At 38.5% G+C, this 15591-nt stretch overlaps 1 protein-coding gene across 1 annotated transcript in view; it reads left to right on the top strand.

Annotated features, from left to right (window-relative positions):
* Positions 1–241: 241 nt before the first annotated feature.
* FAM149A (family with sequence similarity 149 member A) overlaps positions 242–15591 on the top strand; it is a 58903-nt gene continuing 43553 nt past the window's right edge. Inside the window, exon 1 of the mRNA XM_067551599.1 lies at positions 242–850. Within this exon, the coding sequence (XP_067407700.1) occupies positions 375–850 (476 nt within the window). The 5' untranslated portion in view covers positions 242–374. The remainder of the gene's footprint in view (positions 851–15591) is intronic.

Below are 15591 nucleotides of genomic sequence, written 5' to 3'. Positions count from 1 at the left end.
AGGTCTGTTTCTTCAGCAACAGGTCCCCTGTTCAGGGCTATGCCAGGGGGCTGTACGCGGTGCACACTGTCAGTGTCAGCGCCCGTCTCAGCTCAGACTCTTAGGCCCCGGAGCTGCCGTCAAGCGCCCAATTACCGCAGCTCCAGGGTTTTTGTTTAGCTTAGCTTAGCAACCCCCCGCCCCCTCCCTTCCCGCTGCTTCTCTCCCGGGCACCTGCCGGCGGCAGCCTGCCACTGCCAGCCCCTAGGGAGCAGTGAGCGACTGGGGACTATTCCGCGCCCGCCCGCCTTGGCCCCGGACGGCGGGCGGGGGGAAGACGCTCAAGCCCCGGCCGCTGGCGGAGGCTGTGCGCGGCTGCGGCCGGACGCGCAGCCATGAAGGTGGCGGTGCTGGACCTGGGCACCATCTTCGCCAGGCTCTTCAAGCCCTCCGCGGCTCCAGCCCCGGGCCCCGCCGCCGCCTGCTCCCCCGTGCCCGCGGCGCCTCCCGCTTGCCCCGCCGAGCCAAGGGCGCTGCCTCCCCCGACCCCCGTCCACCCCCTGCTCGCCCCGTCCGTCCCACGGGCTCCCCTGCCCTCCAGCCCCCGGCCGCTCCCCCCACTAGCGGGGGGCTCCCCGGCTTCCGCCGCAGGGGCGCCCCTGGGGCGGGCGGCGCAGCCTTCGTGCGGCGGCGGCGGCGGCGGCAGCTCCCCGCGCCAGGCAGCGGCTCCCGCGGACAGAGAGCCCGGCGCCTGGGCAGCCCCCGGCGCCAAGCCGCTGCTCTTCATCACCCTGCCCGACATCGGCGAGGAAGGGGTGTCCGAGAGCGATCCGGAGGGCGGAGCCTGCGCCCCCAGCGCCGCCGGCCCAGCGTGAGTGGGGAGCGGGGGGGTGGCTGTGTCTGACCCCCGGGGGGTCAACGCTTGGCCCCGCTGAGGTCAATCGCAAAACGCCCATGGCCCAGGATTTCCCCTGCCCAGGCAGCTAGGGCGTGGGGGGCGTTGAGAGCCTGCCTCACTGCCCGAGAAGAGGCTCAGTTTGTGTTGGGGGGCTGCTGGGGTAAGGGGTGTGTTACCCTCCCTTAAAGGTATGGCGCTTGCGCTCTGCCTACCTAATGGGTAACCACCCCGATTATGCAGCCCTTGGGGAACCCCAGAGCTCTAATGAACCTTCCCCTCTGGGCCCCGTGTTTCCGGAAAAAGGTTTAAAATGCTCCTGTGCAGATCAGCTGTGTCCCTGGGGCGAGAGGACTGGATTTGGCACTGGGTTATGCACCTATAATCAATCCGGAACAACTCTACCACCATCAACAAGCTGACCTTGGGTTTATGCCAGGGTAACTGAGATGAATTTTTGTCCCAGCATGTGTAATAATCTCCTAAAGGGAGTTTCTCCTATTTCTTTTTATCCCGGTAGGGTAAAATTCTGTTAGAAATGAGACTCAACCAAGAAACCAGTTAAGGCAAAGGGGAGGGTAAAAGGGCCTGCCAGTTCAAGATGTTGCCATACAATTATTCTTGTATCTGTGCACATTGTAAAAAGCTGCTTCAACATGAATGCTGTGTGTTGAAGCACACATTTGATTGGATTCATAAATACAATATAAAGACAGTCTGGAAACTTTCTTTAAATCTGAACTTTTCCAGCTTTGACTCTTTGAAAATACTTAACTTGGACTATAGTTAAAGACAACTGCACATATTCAACCACTTAAATGTGCATTTTGTATGACTCCACTGGGGGATGTTCTGCTTGCAGAAAGTTGTACCACATTAGAGAACAGAGCCAGTTTCTCAGCTGATGTAAAAGAGCATAGCTCCATAAGCCAATTTACCAGCTAAATACCTTGTCTATAGTTTTAAAAGAAAAATCCATGCTAAAATTATAAAGTTATGGTTATTATATTATTACATACATCCTGCTTCAGTTGTGGCCAAAGTTAGCGGAGTTATGATCAGAGAAAAAAATATTTGGTAAAGCTAATAGTGAGAACATATTTTAATTGGGGTATTTGAAAATTGCTTTTTGTTGCTAAAATATGTATCTGAATTTCTTTTAGTCTTACTATATAGTAGATTTCACATATCAATTTTTAATTTTATGTGAAAATCATGTTGATGAAGCTGTAACATTGATTAATTGCTGAAGTCACTGTTGATTTCAATTTTCATGACTTTCTCAGCATAAAAATTGCAAGCAGCCATATTTGAATATATATAAACTTGATTCTAAATTAATAAACATCACTTTTCTTAATGAAATATAAGATGGGACCATGGGCAATGCTTTGAAAGTGAAGTACCTTGAACTTTGTGAGGAAAACAGGAATTCTGGAGGTGCAGAAAGTCACACTCGTAGAAGAAGAAGATGACAACCAGAGGATAATAGGGTTTTAAGTAATAGCCAACATGGATCTGTCAAGAACAAATCATGCCAAAGTAATCTCTTTTCCTTTTTGGACAGGATTACTGGCCTACTTGATGGGGGGGGGAGCTGTAGACATGATATATCTTGATTTTAGTAAGGTTTTTGGGACAGTTTCATATGATATTCTCATAAGCAAAACTAGGGAAATGGGTCTAGGTGAAATTATAAAGTGGGTGCACAACTAGTTAGTTGAAAGACAGGACTCAAATAATAGTTATCAAAGGTTTGTTGTCTGACTGTGGGGGGGAGGAAGTGGTTTCTAGGATGTCCTGCAGGGTCTGCCCTGGATCTGGTAATAGTCAATATTTTCAATTAATGAAAATTTGGATAATGAAGTGGAGAGGAGTCATCTTCTTTGGTTCCTATGTGTCAGCTCAACAGCAGCAATGAGGACGAATGAAGTCTGTCCACCACTTTCTGTCTTGTACCAGCTTCACAACTCTGTTCATCTCGTGTATATCCAACACATCCTTGGTCTTCTTCTGTTTCCAGTTCCTTGCATTCTGATATGTATTGCCATGTATGGTATATTTCCAGGTCCATTCTTGACACGTTTCCAAACCAACCACAGTTGTCTTTTTTGAATCTTCTGTAACAGCATTATTTCTTGCCGTAGCCATTTTCTTATCTCTTCATCTTTTTATTTTCTGCAGTCTTGAAACTCTCAATATTATCTTCAGCCAGTTCATTTCTGCAGTCAAAATCTTTCATCATTAGCTATCCTTGTACTCAAGCATACTGACCCATACAGCAGTATTGTCACGACAGTTATCTCGTATATGCTGATTTTTGTTTTTATTGAAATGTTTTTAGCTTTACAGATCTTGCAGAGTTTTCCAAATACAGTGGTTAGTCTGTTGTTTTTTTCTTTTTATGTCATCTTCACAATTCCTATTCTTTGATACTAGACCTTCAAGATACGCAATTTTTTCCACTTGTTCTAGTTCTTTGTCTCTGAGTTTGATCTTTATCTCTTTCTCTTGTCTTCCAAATGCCATAATTTTTGTTTTCTCCTTGCTGATGTTTAATCTGAATTTTCTGCTTTCCTAGTCAACCTTGTCAGTTATTCTCTTGGTCAATGCTATGAGGTCAATATAATCTGCAAATCTAAGGTTATACATGGTCATCCTACATATTAACATGACTACACCCGTTTCATCTGTCAGTGCTACAATTATTACTTCCAGCATCAAGTTGAACAAATCTGGTAATACCATTTATCCTTTTGCCACTCCTTCAGTCATCCTGAAACATTTTGCTTCTTGTCAACTTTCACTGCATTCATCAGCTTGCTGTAGATGTTTTCTATGAGCTTGATCAATTTTTCAGAGATGCCATACATTCTCATAACTTGCCATGAGAATGGAGTGGAGAGTATGATTATAAAATTTGCGAATGACACCAAGCTGGGGGAGGAAGCTAGTACTTTTTAGAATTAGAATGCAAACTACGTTGACAAATTGAACAATTGGTCTGAAATCAACAAGATTAAAGGCAATAAACATAAGTTCAAAGAACTACACTTAAGAAGAAACAAACCAAATACAGATAATCAAAATGGGGATAACTGGCTAGGTGGGAGTACTGCTGAAAAGGATCTGGGGGTTAGAGTGGACTACAAATTGAATATGAGTGAACAATGTGATGCAGTTGCAAAAAAGCAAATATCATTCTGCGGTGTCATATGTAAGACATGGGAGGTAGTTGTCTATTACTTCGAACTGGTGAGGCATCAGCTGGAGTGCAGTGTCCAGTTCTGGGCTCTACACTGTAAGAAAGATGTGGAAAACTGTAGAATCCTGTTTACAGCAACAAAATGATAAAAGGTAGAGAAAACATGGACCCTATGGGGAAATCTTAAATAATTAGGCAGGTTTAATCTTGAAAAAAGAAGACTGAGTGGGGCCTGATAACAGTTTTGAAATGTGTAAGGGCTGTTATGAAGAGGGTGGTGGATCAATTGTTCTCCATGTCCACTGAAGGGAGGACAAGAAAAAATGGGCTTAGTCTGAAGCAAGAGAGATTTAGGTTAGACATTAGCAAGCAATTTCTAACTGTAAGGATAGTTAAACTCTGGAATAGGCTTACAAGGGAGGTTGTGGAATCCCTGTCATTGGAGGTTTTTAAGAACAGGTTAGACAAAGGTCAGGGTATGCTTGGTCGTGTCTTAATGCAGGAGAATGGGCTAACTGTCCACTTGAGGTCTCTTCCAGTCCTACATTTCTATGATTCTCTGATTCTTTGGAAATGTTTCGGATAAGAGCATTAGGCTGTGGAAGTCAAGAAGAGAAATCAAATAACTAACGCCTGGGCTAGTATCTTGGCAGTAATCATAAAAGAAGTGACAATGTTTGGTATTGTAGAGGAAGAAACAAAAGGATTTGGTAAGGGCTTAGGTAAGAGAGAAGGAGAGGATGTTGAAGATGACTTCATGAGAGTTGATGATGACTCATGATTATGACTCTTGGTAATAATCTATAGAGCTTCTGGGTGCGTGAGTCCACATGAGTGCTGCTGTAACAGAAGGTGGTAGCCTGATTATGACTCTTGGTAATAATCTATAGAGCTTCTGGGTGCGTGAGTCCACATGAGTGCTGCTGTAACAGAAGGTGGTAGCCTGATTGCCACGTGTTACAAAACTTTGTCATTACATGAACAAAAGGAGGCCTTGGTGAGAGAATAGACTTGGTGTTACCCACTAAAAATATGAACATATACCACAACATCATAATTGAATTTATCATGGTATTTGTGATATTTCTTTTTAAAGCAGAAAATATCATGTAGGACGGTGATAGAAAGGTGCTTATCTGTAATCTGGAAAATCCATGAGAAGTTTTGGCAAGTACATAGAGTTTACACTTCACATGCTGCTTTGTGCTTTTTGCTTTGTTGCAGTGGGATGCCTTTGAAGTTTATGGTGTTTTGGGGGACCTTTTATTTGATAAGTATTTATGCAAGGGCGTAGTAGTAATCTCAGTGTTCAGAACTATATTACAATAGATACATGACTGACCATCCTTTAGGAGGAGGGAAAAAAATATCGAGCTTTGCCAGCTAACCAGCCATAAGTTTTAACAACACCTTGTCATGTAGATGACATGATCTTAATCGTATTATTTTAATCCAGCTAGCTGTTTCTGCTCATCAGAGAAATAGGATGAACAATAAAGTCTCCAATGCTATATTTATTGTGATTTGATTTTCTCTCTTTTTTTTTTTGTTCTTGTGATTCACATTTGATTATTATTAATAGATGTGATTTTTTTAAATCAGTGATGCTACTTTTTGTGCGTCAAAAGCACTGTCCACACCAGTTACTAAGCCTAACTAATTTAAAGCTTTAATAAGAAATTTTTAGGACAATATATAGGACAATATATTATCATCTTATTCAAGCATAAAACTTAAGTAAAGCAGATAGAGCAGGATAGTGTAATGATCTTACCCAATCGTGTGGCACAGATAAGCTGTTTATGTCATTATAGATCCATGCTGGTCCGATCTGGATTGCTCCATCACCCCCCTTTGTTAAAAACATACATCTTTATACCTTGTCTTGTAACATCACATAGGTACAAATTATTAAAACTACCTCATCTATAAACATTCCATTCTAAATATATTTTCTAATAAACTTGTACTTATTCTGCTAATGCTCTAATGGGTAGTTCTTTATCTTTATTTTTAACCATTGCTTTCATTTATTCATTATTTCTTACAACAGTAGGCTTATTGTTATTTTGGTGCTTCTTATGACCATGGAATTGCTGGCTAGTTCTGACCAGTCAGTGTTTATCCTCTCTAGTCAGTCTTCCTTGCATCTGGCTAGCAAATTACATATTGTCTGTTTCACTTTGCCCTGTTATCTACATAAATCAAGAATCCACTGTAGAAAAGATATAAATTAACTTTCTAGTTTTTTTATGCAATCTTTGAAAGCTGTTTCAATAAGATACACCGCAGAAAAGCTTTTACATTTTCTTAAACTAATATACATTTATTTCTTTACACTTTGATGATCTTGTCAGCTTCGTATCAATTTCAATAATTAGATTTTTACAAAATTGTTGTCAAAATCTAAATTGAATGTTTTGGGCGCTATGCAATGCAGCAAGTCTGATCAGCACTATGCACGCGAGGCTTGCAACTAATTATCCTTGGATTGGATTGTACTAATTAACCTGAATATAAAGTCTATCTATTTAAAAAATAGGAACAGAAAGTAACACATTTATTGAATGATTATAACCAAATATAATTATAAAGACATTCCGTCTCAGTGCTTTTCACTGAGGCATTTCTTTCATTTTAGGTTGGTATGTATAGTACCTACTATGGTGGGGCCCTGATCCTTCACTGAGACCTCTAGATGCTACCACAGTGCAAATAATAATTAAAGCTGTTTTCTTTTTAGAAAATCAAGGGTTACCCTAAAAGAAGAAAAGAGGGAAGGATTTGTAGCCCTTAAATGAGCAGTTTGTTAGGTAAGGATACTAACCATGTAGGACTTGATTCAGTTAGTGTCTGATCCAGTGGTCATTGAAGCCAGTTGAGAGACTCCCATTGACTTAAGTGACTTTAGTTCAGGATCTTAGGCCCTGATTCAGTGGGACTATTTGCATACTTAAAGTTGGGCACATACTTAAGTACCTTGCTGAATTGGGGCCTGTGATAATAATAGCATCTGTACACAAAAGATATCCTAAATTACCCCTAGGGGCTAGAAATAAATGATGGAAAAACATTAGGACATACATGAACAAAAACTAAAAATAAAAGACTTTGCTAAATTATCAACTAAATGTATAATTTATAATCTCATCTGGGATAGTTTAAGCCAAGGTCTTGGGAAATGACTGCAGAAACAGTCAGGCTAAGATCCCCGTTCATCCCTAAAAGGTCTAAATTCTATACAAAATAAAACTAAGTGTAAGCCTTCAAAATGATAGATATTACTGAAGCTCCGATTAAGAAGTTAAAATATATCCGCAAATACAGATAAATGTAGAGGAGCTAAATAAAAATGCATATTATCAAAATGCCAAAAATAAATGCTCAGTAACTTTCATAATCCAATTAAAAAGCATTCACATTACAGCAGTGTACTGGGAGAATGTCAGCAAACCTTGAACAATTTTGACATCCCTAATATCACATTTTCCCATTCTTTCCTCCAAAATGCAAGTTTGGGTCTCAGAGTGTATTGGGCTCTCTCTGCATAAATAAAATACTTCTAAATGTATTTGTCAGTGCAGAATACAGGTAGATAAAAAGCAAAACAAAAATAACCCATAAGATGTTCTCTTTTTCTACTTTCCCCTGGTTAGAGTGGAAATTTTTTGGTTTGCAGGAAAAACAGTTGGACTTGGACTTAGCTGAGAAAGTGGATTGTACCTCTTGATCTGAACACAGTTTAGTGTGTGAGACTGGTCTGTGCCTAGGGTAGCCACCTGAAAATGCCAAGGTCAGGGCAGGCTGGAAAAGGACAGCAAATTCCACCAACACTAGTGGGTGACACTGAAGTCAGACTTCCCAACCAGCCACAAACAATGCTTCTGATTCCCCACCCTGGTTATCAAGAAGCTAAAAAAAAGTATACTCAGCCCCCTTTACTGCATTTCAGTCTCTGGCTCCCAAACAGTCACTAGGTCCAGTAAAGAGATCAGTTATTTAAATTTCTATGCTCTTTACCAAAAAGGTTTCTCCTGACCCCAAAGGGTCAGCCACAGCACCAGATCAATATAAGTTTGGATCTTACCTAAAATACCACGCTGCTAGCCAATCCTTTAATAACTAAAACTAAAGGTTTATTATAAAAGGAAAGAAACAAACCATAAGAGAAGTGTTAAATGATTAAGCAATCAGATACATACAAATGATTTGAGAGTCCATATATATCAGGTTTCTAGTAGAATTGTGGAGTTTGCAGGCTTGTGTAGTCCCTCTGGTATACATCCAGTACCTGGGTGGGTCTCCGTCCTTTGTTTCAAAGCTTCAGTTCAGTTGTAGATGAGGTAATCCAGAGACAGCTGAAGACTGATGATGACTGAAGACAAAATGGATGTGGTGCAGCTGCCTTTTATGTCCCTTGGCCTTTGCCATGCGGCTTGTGGAAATTTACAGGAATAGGATGGAGTCCAGGGTCACATAAGTAAGTCTTGGTGACTCATCAGGTATATCGTTGGTTTCTCCCGCTGGACCCATTGTACCTGTGAGTTGCCTTAATGCTGCAGCCGTCCTGTCTGGGGTGTCGCCCAGAAACACAGCACAAGTTGAAATACAGATACAAACATGTTCATAACTTCCATTACACATATAACACATAAACATTATCATCTTACTTAGCACATTATAGCCTTTCTAACTATACCTGAGATGGCATATCTCATATGAATTATTATTATGATTTTTGACATATTGATGTTAAATAATATCACAAATGGCCCCCCTAATTCAGCCAGCATCACAGTATGTACTTGGTCTTTTCTTCAGGAAACTTTGGATCTGATGGACCTAAATTAAATTTGGATAATGGATTTGCCTATACTTGAATATTCTCTTTTGAATTTAAAAAAAAAACCAAAAAAACAATTAACTTCTGCAGTTGAGTACTAAAGCCAACTATATTTAATACTTCTATCTAGAATAATTCATCTTAAATATTTAAATGGTTTATAATACAAGTTAGTTAAACACCTTATCTTAATTATTCTAATTGTTTCTTTTTATTAAATGTGTCCCCTAAAACAAATAGTTGTAATATTAGTAATATAGTTTAAAAAATGCAGAGGACTGGGACATTTTTATCTTTCAGTGTTTCTCATCATGATGTAAAATGTTAATTTGAAAAACAGATTCAATAAATGTCCATAGTCACTTATTGAGTGAACAATTTGTTTCTTTGGCAAGCAGCTATTCCAGGAAAAACAGTTTTGGAATCTGAACTGAACTGTTCAGTTAAAAAATGTAAAAGCGAATCAAAGCACAAATATTTAGGATCTTTTAAAAGTATTATATTATGAAGTGGAAATAGTGCATTAGTCATTTACTTTTTGTGATTAAAAAAGTTCAAATCCATTTTTGGCTCACGCCCTCTCATTTTTCTAATCCTGTCTCGAGACCCAGTTCCACTGTGATTCTTGCAAGAAATTGGACAACCAATGCTGATTATATAGTAATTGGAGATAGCTAGGTAGTTATGCATTTATTTGTTAGAACCAAAGTGACACAGATGATTTGGGGCCTACAAGTTGTGCAATAGCTGACTGAGTGGTGGTGGTTGGAGCTCCCTGGAATCCCCACTGGATATCAATTCAGGTTGTTTATGATGTCCTTTTCCTGTTTGTAGCACACAAGAGGTTCTCCAAACAAAATAAACACAAAGAAAAGAGAGATTATTTTCTTTCTTTCCTTTAAGAGAGAGGGAAATCAGCATAAAAAAAGAAAGGTGAAGGTGGTCTTTCACTTAGGTATTCTTTTTTGGGTCACCCTCTGGGGCTTGGTTTATCAGCAGGTATAGTGTCTAAATTAGGGTCTGCCTCTAGCCCCTCCTCCTGGAGGGCATCCTGCTTTATAGATTGTCTGTGAAGGTTCAGAGGTGGCAAGGCCTGCAACTGTCTCTCTCTTGGCTTATCTATCTCTGTGTTCAGTAGTCTCTGAGGTACAGCAGTCTTCTTCCTGTTCACCACCCTTTCCTGTGGCAGGTTTTCCCTCTTTAAACTCTCCTTCCAGGCAGAGATAACCATACAGGTGTACCTGGTGAGTGCTGAAGGAGCACAGAAGAGCTTGTTAGTCTCCTTTCTTCTAGAGTGAGGGAGTGCCTCTTCACACTAACCTATGTAACTGTATGATCCTATCTTTGTAAGTCTCATCCTCCTTGCCCACTTCCCTTCCTTTTTTGTTCACAATCAGTTGTGTCTTGTTTTGAAATGAATTGCAAGCTCTTTGGCACACAGACTGTGCTTTCTTTATGTTTATGTAGAACCTGAGTCTTAGCTGTTACTGCAATACAAATAACAATAATGGATAGATAATTAGGTTCAATTTAGCATGATTTGCACTCTGCTCAGATAGGTACAGGACTGGAATAGCAAGATTGTTGTAGATCAGAATTGAGGTTCATTGGCCGAGTTGTCTGAGGAAGGCTGTGCCTCTATACTCATGACTGACTCAGGTCAATGCTGTGTGTCTAATTTCATGAATACAAAATGTATTCTATTCTTTTTTCTTTTTTCTTTTTTGAGTAAGAAAACAAAAGCAGAATATATTGCAATCTGAATTTGTTTTCCTAGTGAAAAGTAGAAGACGTAATTAGACAACTTAAAAGATGGATCTAATTATTGTTAGTTAATTGTTTAAGATAAATTGCTGTCTATCTTATAAGAGCTGATCAGTAAACACTTGGAAATCTACCTTCTGTCATTTAAAATCGGTTGCAGATCCTTCTTAAGATCCACGATAGATGTGCACTACAAAATACTATCGTTTTATTGAACAATGCTTTTCAGACCCCTCTATTTGATATCATTTTATTATGTTCCTTTGTGTATTTTTAATAGCAAATTGAATATTTTATTCATACCAGAAAGAAATGTAATGAACATGTATTGTCTGTCTTAAAAAGAAAAAAAAACACGAAGACGGAATAAGATATGGCACCTAGAGGAGGAAAGTCTATACTTTCTACATTAGCATTTTTTAATTAGATGATTCCATTAAGCTTTTAGAAGCACCAGAATTAATTATTGATAACTATAGTCCTCCTTACCTTGAGTTCAGCTTTAAGTTGCTCTAAATTACAAAGTTGGGATTTTTGGGGTTTTTTTTTTGGTATTTTAGCAGGTGAGGTAGTTTTCTGTTCACCCAAACATAAAATCCTTTGCCATGAGGTTTTTTTTAATGTTAAAATGTGACTTGGTCTTTTTTAAAAACATTTACTGAAAAGTAATCATATAAATATATAAGTATTCATGTTCTACTTCAGCCCAGTTTTTCTCAACTATTTTAGTATGATTGCATCCTGAATAAATTGAAATACCAAAAAGACACAAAATCTGAAATTGAGTTCTCCCCATTGTATTCATTTAGGCTGAATTTTGAATATGCCAGTCACTCAAATTCTTTCAATTCCATAATCAATGAGAAGTCTGAAATATTGGAAGAAGTGTAAACTGCTGCCCTAGTCAAAAAGGATTCCACAGTCCCATCCCCTCTGCCTGATTGATTGGCTAAGTATATAATGAATTGCTCTCTAGCAGGGCCCAAAAATGGTAATAGGCAACTGTTTCTCTTTCCTCCCCCAAATCAAAACAAAACAAAAAACCCTCACCTGCAATGTCCTGTAAAATCTATCCTGTCCTGCACTATTCAATATGAAATCATTTGGAAAGGTAATAATATGCCATAGACTCCACTGCCAGCAATACACTGGTGACACCCAACTATATACGTCTTCTTTCAGATTTGCAACCAATGCCATTTTAAGGATGAAAAAATGGTAGAGGAGATTAGCACATGGATGAAGAACAGCTAGCTCAAACTTAAAATGGACAAGATTGGAGTGATATTGGTTGGAAGAGGGAAACATTTTGAAGAACTTATTGAGTCACAGTCCCCTTCCCCCTTTCCTGTCAAAGGCATCTGCCCCCATTCATCAAAATGGTACTAATCCCTCAAGGTCCTGTTTGACTGTGCACTTAACTTTTAATATGGCTTAGTTTAGAAGAACAGGCTCCATCCATAATGGGGAAAAATGTTATCTTCCACTTCCAGTTTGCTTCTTGGCTTCTTCAGTTTGAGTCTTGGCTTCAGCATTCAAAATCAGTGGTCATTTTGAAGAAGGAGCATAAGTGACTTGCGGAAGTGATAGCATGAAATGGAAACTGAATCGCAATCCAGTGAATCCTGTCCCCTTTTCCAACTGCTGGACGATTAACACATATCTTTTCCATTCTAATGAGTAGGATCTTATACATAACATCATAATGTCACTTAAAATACAGTAACTAGAATGGACAGCTATCTACTAGAAAAACTTTAAAGTAATTTGTGGGGTATTGGCAGGATATTTTTGGATTTTGATTGAGTGAAAATATAGCAGCAACAAAACGTTTACTGCTAGATCCTAATTAACACAACACCACTGAAGTCAATGGGAAGTCTCCTTTAAACTTGTCTGCGACCAAGATTTGCTCCTATATAGCTATTCTTTGGACAGTTCTCTTAATGAAAAAAGGGTTTGGTATGAGTATCTTTTGAAGCTTTTTCTAATTTGCCAGGTTATAGTAATGGAGTATTTGTAAATAGGCATGAAGTTTGTGTTAAATAGCAATTCAGACAAAGATAAAGTCAACAAAAGTTAAAGAAAAAAACCCCAGTATTTCTCAACAAAGCTTTTATGACTCTTGGATACTGAAATACTTTTTAACATGGGAGAAATAATAATTTTTACAACTGTTTTCATTGAGAATCCCTAGTGCTTCCATCGTTTTGGAGAAAAGGCTTGACATTTGGCTGCCGGGAGGAGGGGTTGGGTTTGTGTCAGTGTTGTGCTTGTTGGAAACAGCATCCAAATTATAAGCCTTTGAAAACTCAATGTGCAAATGCTGAATGGACACTTGTTAGAATTTGCAGCCGAATTCTCAGAAAATTAATTTGTACAGAACTTCATGGCAACCAACGGCTGCAGTTACTGACCAGGAGTTTCCCTGCAATTATTGCTCTTGGCTGCTGTGATTCTGGGCACTGGACTACTAAGAAATATATTTGATATGATTTGAAAATAACATTTGAAAGGAACAATTTTAATGTGGAACAGAAGCATTGTTTTTAAGATCAGTAATAGAGGCACGTTTGCAGAATATACAATTTCTAAGCAATAAATTATGTGTGAACATGTTTTGCTTTGCTGATCTGTACAGGTTCATGTTGGCAAAATCTATATAATTTACGATATGGAATAAACTGGAGTGTTTAGATTTTTTAGGTTAGCAAATGGATAAAACTGTGAACTTCAGTAAAATTATGAGTTACTAGAAATAAATGAAATGTAGTAAGAATTCAGCACCTAAAATGATTATCTAAAAATAAGTAGTTTCCTTAAGATTAGAGTCAGATGTGTTAAGTGATCTGGTAAAAGGTTTCTGACAGTGTGAAATTGAATGGAAAGGAATGCATACCTAAGAATATCTTTAAACATATTGCTGATACTGTACAAATAGTCCCACATTCCAGCAAACTTCAAAAAATAAACAGAATCAAATTGTACACTTGTTCCTTGCACACAGTTTTCATTAATATTAGAAATTTGTAAAGAAACAGATTTATTTTACAAAAAAAAAATCCATTTCTTAAGCACTATTTTAAAAAAAGTACCTCCTGGAAAACAATAGAACTATCAGTATGCTAAAGGAAGGATATAACTGCTATAGGGATATAATTGCATCCATCATTTTCTGGACAACCCACTGATTAAAGGAATTTGCCCTTATTTGTGTTTCTGAGTTTGGACATGGCAAATGTGAAATTTGGCCTGGTCTACACTATGAAGTTAAGTTGACCTAACACTGTAAGCGTTTACACAAACATAGAGCTCCCATTGATGTAACTCATCCACTACGCTGACTTAATAACTCCACCTTTGCGAGAAGCATAGTGCTTAGGTCGATGTAGTTAGGTCGACACAGTGTCAGTGTAGACACTGCGTTGCTTACATTGATGGTTGCTGCCTTTCAAAAAATGTCCCACACTGCCCCACACTGTCTGTTAAATTGGTATAAGCTTTCCTTGTGAGGATGCGCACCACTGACAAAAGGAGGATAGCGTGGACGTGTAAAACCGATTGAATTACTGTGGTGGCTGTACGTTGATGTAATTTAGATCGACTTAATTTTGTAGTGTAGACTTGCTCAGGGTGTGGTTAAATCAAACCCACACCTTTTTAATATAATGCTTTCTGTAATTGCCTTACATTTCATTGTAAATCAGATCTGTTGAGTGATGCACATTTGTTCAAAAGTGTTATGTTGAGCTGGTTGAAAAATAGGACCCGTTTTTTTTTTTTTTTTTGCAAAACCCACTCCCTATTTTTATGGGAAAAGTTTGAAATTTCAAAACTGAACATTTTTTTGACTAGCGGTAGTGTTAGAGTACCTTATAATAAACTGTGAAACAGTTCTCAACAAAACAACAGCTCTTTTGATTTTATTAACTGTATTATAAATACATTATTTATTGTATTATAATAAATTATGATTAACCCCTCTCATTTTCTTAATGTTATTTTAAAGTAATTAAAATGTTTTGTTAAACCTGAAACTTTGCATAGCAGGTGCTATCCATATGGGATATACCGGGAATGTTGGACAACAGTCAAGCGGTTAATCTGTTTGCATACGGTATTATGAAAGATACCTTGATCATGATTTCTTCTTAAGATAAGCGAGTTAGTGTGTAAGAAGTACATTCCACTTTATAAAGCCTTTAATGTGTTTTCAGTTGCTGATTACTCTGTAGAATTTGTGCCTGTTAGTTTGCTATTTATAAAAATAAAGCAAACATATTGAGTAACCAACTAAGGCTTTGATAAACTGTGATTCTATGTTCCCATAGTACCAGGCATGTAAACAAAGTGGAAAACCAGTTGTACCACCACCACCAAAACCAAAAAATAATTATGGAATTATTTTCTAAAGGTGGCCTTCATTTCTGTGTGAGCCATATTGTAGGTGCACATCTACATGTGCATTATTTTATAACTATCACTAGAATACCCAGGTGATAGTGTAGAAACAGTGTATGTGTATGCTTGTACACAGACACAGTTGCATGTGCACAGAGGGGAAGTTAGGTTGAAATTATGTTGAAAATCAGGCATTTTATTTACAACGTTTTAAAAACTTTGAAGTCAGACTGATTTCTCTTCTGAAAGAGAAATTTGCAATAAAAATTAAGATATGGAATGCTATTTATTAATGATTGCTTCACATTTGTTTCATTTTTACAAATTTTAATTTAAAAAATGGAACTGTTAGGCTCTACACTAAGTTTTTGCATGAGGTAGAGCAAGTTATATTAATAGTTAAATAACTAAACATCAGGTACATTATTCTAATAGTGTTTACATTGTTTCTTGTGAAAGCTTATATTCTGTTAGCTCTAAGGGTGGAATCTTAAATACAGTACT

Source organism: Emydura macquarii, unplaced genomic scaffold (genome assembly GCF_026122565.2).
Source record: "Emydura macquarii macquarii isolate MOO-44397 ecotype Brisbane River unplaced genomic scaffold, CSIRO-AGI_Emac_v2 contig_1363, whole genome shotgun sequence".
Classification (NCBI taxonomy): Eukaryota; Metazoa; Chordata; order Testudines; family Chelidae; genus Emydura; species Emydura macquarii.
The sequence above is the reverse complement of the archived record's forward strand: the minus strand, read 5'-3'. Positions and strand labels throughout refer to the sequence as shown.